The sequence below is a fragment of the Sceloporus occidentalis genome, unplaced genomic scaffold (genome assembly GCF_023333645.1).
Source record: "Sceloporus occidentalis isolate IW3139 unplaced genomic scaffold, rSceOcc1.0.p SCAF_459, whole genome shotgun sequence".
Classification (NCBI taxonomy): Eukaryota; Metazoa; Chordata; class Lepidosauria; order Squamata; family Phrynosomatidae; genus Sceloporus; species Sceloporus occidentalis.
The window spans coordinates 53365-61925 of NW_028317439.1; the positions used below are offsets into that span (position 1 = coordinate 53365).

General features: G+C 40.3%; 1 protein-coding gene across 1 annotated transcript; it reads right to left on the minus strand.

Annotated features, from left to right (window-relative positions):
- Window positions 1-2857: 2857 nt before the first annotated feature.
- Window positions 2858-4787, minus strand: LOC149271819 (cyclic AMP-dependent transcription factor ATF-3-like). Its single transcript, XM_089507123.1, has 3 exons — window positions 4557-4787; window positions 3376-3483; window positions 2858-3055 (listed from the first exon to the last, which is right to left on the minus strand). Exons 1-3 carry the CDS (start codon window positions 4785-4787, stop codon window positions 2858-2860), a joined length of 537 nt encoding a protein of 178 aa, XP_089363249.1.
- Between the last annotated feature and the right edge of the window lie 3774 nt (window positions 4788-8561).

The window sequence follows — 8561 nt, forward strand, 5'->3', positions numbered from 1 at the left end:
TAGTTACCACTACGGACCCCAACCCACCCCCTTTGGGATTTGTTAGTTATGTGCAACTGTTTTCTTTCCATTCTTAATTTCTATGGAAGCAGTAAGGGTGTACTTAGTTTTTCACACAAGGCTTCTCCATTTTGGCTTTATTTTTGTTGAATAAATCATGACACGGTGTAATATGTCAGTATTTACAAAACTTTTTAGACCTACTAAGAAACAGATGGTTGTTGTTATGTCCTGATATGTACTTTCTTTTTCACATGACTGTATATATTTCACTCTCCTTCCTATTTTTACCTTTGGTGCTTTCCCATTTGGATTTTTTTTTTAGAGTAAACAATGGTATGTATGTTAGGTTTTGTGGCAAATTGAAGCCGTTTACTCATGTAATTCTAACATTAAAACATTATTGGGCACAGTGCCAACAAATTAGGATTCGAATGGATTATTATTATTAATTGTTTTATATAGAGCAATCATATTCCGTAGAGCTGGTTTATCTCTACAAACCATAGGATGAAATGTTCTTAATTTAAGTGATGGATCCACCTTTTAGTTAGTTGTGTAGATATGGAAACAATGGGCTGTATACGTGCTGTAGTGGCTTTTGTTGTCCCCTGTGTTGGAAAGAAACCTGCCATATGGAAGATAATAATGTCCATCATATAACGCCATTTAATTAAACACAAGGAAACACATGTAGCTTTTATCCATATATTTATTAAAGTATCAAAAACACAAAAACTTCAACATATAGAAAAACAAAAGGCTTTAAAGTACCTTATTCTTATAATTATGATGTCTGTGATGAACATACACTAAACATGCAAATCCTCTCACATCTGTAATATCGTGAGCGGTTTTTAAAAAATTGTACCACAACGATAATTAAACCTGCAGATGTTACACTTAGTGAAAAAATATATATATATACGTCTAACACGGTTAACATACATGCCAAAAAACACTTGAGTATAACAAAAAGCCAAACATTACACGACGCCTGCGTCACATGTAATATATTTGGATATATATTATATAGGCAGAACCATACAACACATTTGGAGCAGAGAAGTCTGTTCATTTGGAACAATATATAGAAGTCAATTCTAGTCCTCCCCCCGCTCATTACATATAATAAATTCATAACACTATCGTCAGAAAAATGTATACAGCGTAGGCACATGAGAATTATGTTGGATAAGGTCCAACGCGCCCCCCCCAAAAAAAAAAGAGGTACGGGGGCATCTTTAGTAAACTACGCCATATAGGATTGATATGCACATAATTTGTAGGTAAAGAAGCCAATATTTTTTCATAGCAAGAGCATAACACTAGCTCACTTTTTGTAAATAGAGAGAAGTTGTATTCTATGCAATTTTTTTGGTGTTTTTATAAAATTTTGGTTTCCCCGTTTATAAACGAAACATTTTATATTTTAGGACCTAACAGCTGCGAATATATTGATATTTTCTGTTGCAGTGTCTAGAAATCCAAAAGCATTTAGTATACTACACGTGCGTGGTAATGTCGAGGTAAGGAGGCTCAGTCTGTATTATATATATATATATATATATATATATATATATATATATATATATATATATATATATATATATATAATATAAATGAATGTTTTGCTCACTTTTATTAATGAACACTATTATGAAAGTGCAATGGTTTTGGCTTTTCCACATAATTTCGGCTAATATGGGCAGCATGAGTCAGGTTTTTTTTCTCCATTATACCGAGTTTTAGTAAAGATTAATTAAGGTTTCCTAATACTGCGAATATAGTGTTGATTTTAAGGGGGATAAGAACATTATCAGCCACGTTACTCTTAGCAGTTGGATGCACAGCAAGAGCACAGAAAGTAATGTTAGAAAAAGTGAAATCGATCTGAATTATCTTTTAAACCGATTCTTGTCCGTCTGGCATCTTCAATGTTAAATGGCTAACAACAAACCATTAAAAGAGAAATTCTGAATGCTACAAAAAGCTTCCTTAAATGTTATTATTGGACAACAGTTTGCGGGACTTTGTGCAAAGAAAAAAAAATAAAAAAACTTTTTGGCATTACAAGTTCAGCCATTCCCTCAGAAGTCCTACAAAATGCCCTGTTACCCAGAAAATGCTACTTTATATCACTTGGGTAAGTCCCGGGGGCTCTTGATGCCCTAAACAAACAGCATTTGCCGCGCTCTTGTTACAATAATCAAATTGAACATCCGAAAATCCAGCAGCTCCCGGCCGTAACCCAGTGAGTAGCATCACAATAATAAAAGACGTTCGCCAACGTGGATGAAATGTAATTCCGGGCAGGTACGCCGAGCCAAAAAGCCACGGGGCTGATGTACGGACCTTGTCCAGCCTTAACACTTCTGAGGGGATCAGGAGAAACCTTTTCTTTTTCTTTTGACTTGCAAGGCAGCGGCTCGGAGCTTAACACTTCTGCACAACCAACTGCCTGAAAACACTCAATACTTTCAACTTGTGCTTTTTCCTTTTTAGCAAAAAAAAAAAAAAAAGCAAAAATGATCACATAGATCAGCTATTGGAGGCAAAACTAGTCCATTACTCTTGTTTACAAAAAAAAAAGACAGCATATAACTGTTTTTAATGGCTTCCAAGAACACCAGTAGAGGAAAAAAGTTGAGAGTATTGGGCATACAACTCAGGTGAGATACTTTCCACCGATGTGACTTGTTCACTTCGTTCTTCATAGAGCTTCCTTTTTCCCCGGACGGAAATTCTGCAGCAACCTGGCCCCCCTCCAGAATACATCATATCCACGAGGGCTCAGGATGGCTTAGGAGTTCTACTTGCAATACAATAGCGGGATTCGATTGTCTATCTCAGTCATTTAGCTCTGAAGGGTTCCGTCTTTGATCTGTTGGATAAAAAGGTTCCGTTCATCTTCTGGTGTCCTTCCGTTCTGCGCCCGGACTATGCAGGTAGGTCGGTGGAGGTTAAGCATGTATATTAAGTGTTGCTTCTCGTTCTTTAATTCCTCGATCTGGGCTTTCAGATCTGCGTTGATTGATTCCAACTTCTCAGATTCCTTAAGAAGAAGAAAAAAAAGAGTTTAGCAATGAAAAGTTCAGGAACTCAAGAGCGCAGTTCTACAGTTTTGCCAGGAGATGGCGCTGTAGGTACATAATTTGATTCAGAGTTTTAGAAGTTTCATCATCACAATAATCGGGTTGCTATAGCAATAGCATCACTTTTTATACATAAGCCCCAATTTTCTAATTAGGAGCACAAGAGAAAAATTGAACAGTAAATAATAACATTAATCCGGTGGACGTAGGGAAAGCCGTATGCGGGTGATGAGGTTTTATTCCCGCTACGGTTGGGGGTCTCTGGGTTTCACATTCTTACCTTCTGCAGACTTTCAGTTTTTTCCTTCTTTTTGTTTCGACATTTAGCAGCTGCTACCTTATTCCTTTCTCTTCTCCTCTTTTTCCTCTCGTCCTCTTCTGGCACAAACTGCAAGACACAGACAAGGAGTGATTTCAGGTGGGCTGCGCAAACAGACGGAATAAGCGCAGTTACAGGGGGCAAGGTTCTCGATATTTCGAGTAGAAAACCCACTTTTTCCGAGAAGCGTTCAACCTTTCTTCCCAACACTCTCAGCCAGCATCCTAATCAAGCCATCTAAATGATCAACAACCTCTACAGATCATCCGGACTCGACCAACTCCTCAACCACCGACTAGATTGTAAGCTCCCAAGAGCAGGGCCTTTCTACCAGTTAGTCATCATTTGTGATTTTAAGTTATTTTACTGACTCTGTTGTAACAGCGCTACGGAATCTGCCGGCGCTATAGACATAAATACTGTCTGGGAGAAGTGACAGCTGTTAATATAGATCTGGAAGAACATACTGTATGAAATAATGTAGAATTCTGACCCGTTTCCTAATGTCATAAATTAAAACGAATACGCAGACACACATTCGTTCAGTACATGGATGTCTGTATTCCATAGAATTCTATTTAGAATACTGGCCTTCGGTGAAATAGACCAGTTCCGGACAGGTAAGTACGATGCGTTCTGCTGCAATGTGCTGCGATGGCAGTGTGCCGGTATGCAAATTTACCCCCTCTCACTATGACATCATTTACAGCGTGTCATAAGTCACTGACACCCTGAACTCTGACTCGGCAGTCTTTGCAGGTAAGAGTGCACGGTTTATGTAAAGAGACTCAGCGAGCAGCCCATAGTCTCACACCGTTCACGCTAACCATAGAGAAAACCCCAAACCATCAAAAGACCAACAAGTAATCGATCAAACAGACAGTCATGTTATTACATGTGCGATAAACACCGTAACATAGAATGTGAGGGCAAATCGGCCCCATTCGGCCCATGTAGTCTGCCCATTCTCGCCGCTGTAATGACTCAATCCTCAATCAGCCGTTGCTCTCGTCCTAGATTCAGTAGAAATATGCCTATCCCATGCAGCGGGAAATTCCATCACTGTATTAGCCTCTACCACTTTTGCTGGGAGGCTGTTCCACTTTTCTACCACCCTCTAAGTTTGTATGTATGAAACCCACCTCAGTTTTAGGGATGGACACTTGCACGGGTCCTTCAGAGACTACTACGGTATCCAGCGTGCAGGGCGCTCTGCGCTTATTCTGAATGGCGAACCTCAGTTCCTCCTTCACCAGCGGCGTAAAGTTGGCGAAGTCTTCGAAGCCGAATGACATCGTTGGCGAGAGGCAGGGAACGATCGCCGAGGCGCTGACCTCCGCCGCCGATCCTTGTCCAGAGTACTGAAGCATCATTTTCTGAAATAATAATAATAATAAAAAAAACTACAATTTCAGACTATTTATGTAATTGGATCTCTAAGGGGAACCGTAGCACTCCATACCTAACCAAACACGGAAGGTTGGACAGGTTACGAAATTGTGTACCGCGCTGTGGAATATGAAGGCGCTATATAAAGCAATAAAATAATAATTATTATAAAAAAAAATAATAATAATTACACAAGTAGGTGTTTAGCATTAAAATCTAAAGGGCCACATTGGGCTCCTCTATATACTTGGTCACCGATGTGGGTGATTTATATGATTTATTTAATTATTTACCAAAACAAGCTTATTTTTACCCATCTAGAATAATAACAGGACATCGTCTTGGAATTAGCTCTGTCCGGTATGTTTCCAGGATAAATATAAAAAATGTAGTTCACTGCATTTTATAGAATTTAAATTTTTTTTTAAAAAAAAATTCCATAAATTCCTGTTTTCAGCTCATTATTACTTATCATTATTTATTGTTTTGTATAGCGCCATCATATCCTGCAGCATTGTACAACGTGACCACAGCTTAGAAGCTGCAGGCTCATTCTAGAGATACCCATATAATACAGCGGTTTAAAATTCAAAGAATTCACGAAGGCAATAAATACCGAGTACAAAAGTTAACAGGCGGCATAAATAGCGCGGTTTATGATTAGACGCCGACGGCAAATCACCAAGAAACCTTTCGGATTTGCTATGGATTGGCGGTGAATGCAGCCTACTAGGGTTCTCGTTAAAAAAATAAATACAATCGTTTTTGGAGTAACCATAAAAATGCCAAATTTAGTAACATTGGGCTGTTCATTGGGCTTCGATGTTTTTGTAAAAAGAGGACTTTTAAATCTTTTACTAAGTATTTCTTGTATGTAAAATTCTGTGTTGCGGCAGACATTATTTCTAGAACGTGCTTAACATGTAAAATGGAATGCAAGGAAGTTTTACTTTATTGAGAAGATGGTAGGTAAGTGGAACAGCCTCCCAGCAGAAGTGGTAGAGGCTAATACAGATATGGAATTTAAACATGTATGGGACAGGTGTATACGGCTCCTGAATCTAAGACGAGACCAGCGACTGATTAAGGTCTGAGTCTTTACAGTAGGAGTAGAGGGCAGAGCAGATGGCCGAATGTCTGAGTGGAACTGCAGCTTTAAAGCCAGCATTCTCTGCTCCCTCGCCGCAGAGCCGCCAGTCATTCATGCACCAGGAAAAATAACTTCGTTTTAATCTCGGGACTTCCCCCTAAGAGTCCAACGGTCACAAGGGAGTCGGCAAAGCTCTCTGAACTCAAAAAAAAAAAAAAGCTCTGAAAAACACGTAATTAGCAACTAAAACAAACTGTTTTTCGACAAGGTGCAAAGTCTTCTCCTATTCCAAACCACAGCCCGAGATCTTCTAACCCGGTGACAGTCACACTCAGAAACATAGAACGAGACGGCAGATCGGCCCCATTCGGCCCATCCGGTCTGCCTGTGTTTCCTGCTGTAAAGACTCAGACATTAATCAGTCGTTGGTCTCGTCTTAGATTAAGGAGCCGTATCCTTATCCCATGCATGTTCATATTCAGTCACTATATTAGCTTCTACCACTTCTGCTGGAAGGCTGTTCCATTAATCTACCACCCTCTCGGTAAACAAAGCTTTCCTTCCATTGCATATAGCAGTCCGGTTATATAGTTATAACTATGTATGTCAAAGGGTACGTAGCTGGAGGCTGGCACTCCAGCCTGCATGGAAAGGGAATTATTCTACTTCACTGCGCATGCTACCAACTTATATAAGGGTACACTGGACCCTGCCCATAAATATCAATAAATCATTGCATGAGCCTCTACCACTTCCATTGGGTGGCTGTTCCACCTATTTACTAATCTCCCTGTTACGCATCTACAGTGAGGAAAGCATTCTCTTTTGACATTGTGTCCCTTTAAACAGTCAGTTCTCGTCCTCAGTACCCGGCTGCTGCCCGATCTGACCTTTTACCGGCACCGGCCCCTTATTGCTTCATTCTTTTTCTGGCTAATCTGCTTTTTCTGCTCTTTCCGGCTGATGCAATCAGGAAGTCATTCTCCATTACCCAAGAAATATGCCCAAAAAACTTTTCTATGTCATCACACAGCTTTGGTTGTGTAACATTATACAACAACGCCTCGTGTCAATCTTGGGCCAAAAAATGGTTAATTTAATTAAAAAAAAAAAAAAAAAAAAAAATGCAGATTCAACACAAAAACCCAAAATACCCCAAATCATAAATAAACAAATATACTATTATTTAGTATTATGGAAAACAAGCATTAAAATAAAGAAGTGGATCTCAGTTCAAATAAATGATTATAATAGTTATTTATTGTTATATATATATATATATATATATAGCACCATCATATTCCGCAGCGCTGTACAATGGGATATATGGTTAGACTATCTCTATACAGCTGTCATGGTAGAGGGATGATGCTGTGTTTACATGGACCATACCGCCTAACAGTCCTCATGTTTGTAGGACAGTCCTGATTTGGGGCCCACTGCCCTTCGTTGCTGCCACACTGCTTTGGTTCTTGCAGGTTTGGGGTGGGGGTCGTGGACTCATTGTGAAGACCTCCTAATCTCCCTTAAGTGGTCCAGGGAGCTGTAAAGTCAATCTGCATCTTTTTGCTGACCCTAAAGGGGGCTGTGCTGTTCCCTGTCTGTGTGCCATACTGGCGAGCATTCCTGAGACACACGGCTAGCAGTACTGAGAGTGGTTTAACAATATTGTGGAAACTCATCCCCAGCAAAGGAGATCAATGGAGAACGAGACAGATCTGGCCCCACGGACCCCAAAATTCACACTTTATATCCTAATAAGATGGTATAAAGCGCCTGTGAAGCGTTCCACCTGATCTGGGGTTGAATTGTGTACATTAACTTCGGGACGCCTTAAATAAGTAGTTTGTTGATCCCAGGATAAACACCGATGTGCAGCTCAATAGGGAAGATGAAGAGTGAGAAGTGACTCATACTCTGAATCCTCACTCCCGAGAGCATGAATCACTTGCACGTTACAGCAGAGGTGTTTTCACCCAAGTTTACCTTTCACCACAACTTTTTTTACCTTGCCCTGCCATCTCATGCATGTTTAAATTAGCTCTACCACATCTGCTGGGAAGCTGTGCCACTTATCTACCACCCTCACAGTAAAAAAAAAAAGAGAGAGAGAGAGAACATCCTTTACAGCTGTCAATGCAATTAACTTTTCAGAAGCTACAAGACTTAATCAAAGTCTATGAAATGCATAAAGCTCCGGCGGGTGGGACAGCCCACATTTACAGGAGCGGTGCAACCAATCATGCATTTGAGAAGCCGAAGCCTTGTTATGTTTTAGAATTTGTTTCTATATCTCTATTATTTCCCCCAAAAAGTAGAGGGGTCAGTAGAGGAAACTGTCCAGACTTGACTCAAGTCTCACGTCCTCGCATGCTACAACTCGCAAAGCATCCTGAACATTCGCTGGTGTGAGAGGTGTTAGCGTGTGTGCGTGTGTGCGTGACCCCGCGTGAGCTGCAGGTCTGAAATATAGATTTAAAAAGTCCCCCCCCCCCATATGATGGGAGGAAAAACAATAGAGGACATCAGGGGATATCGAGCCCACTTCTACCACCCATCCTGTCCCCTGTTTACATACAATGAACATGCCTATGGGCCATCCAGTGCCCGGCCACACGCATGCCCTGTCCTGCGAGATGGTTATTAATAACCCTTTAAATATCCAAGG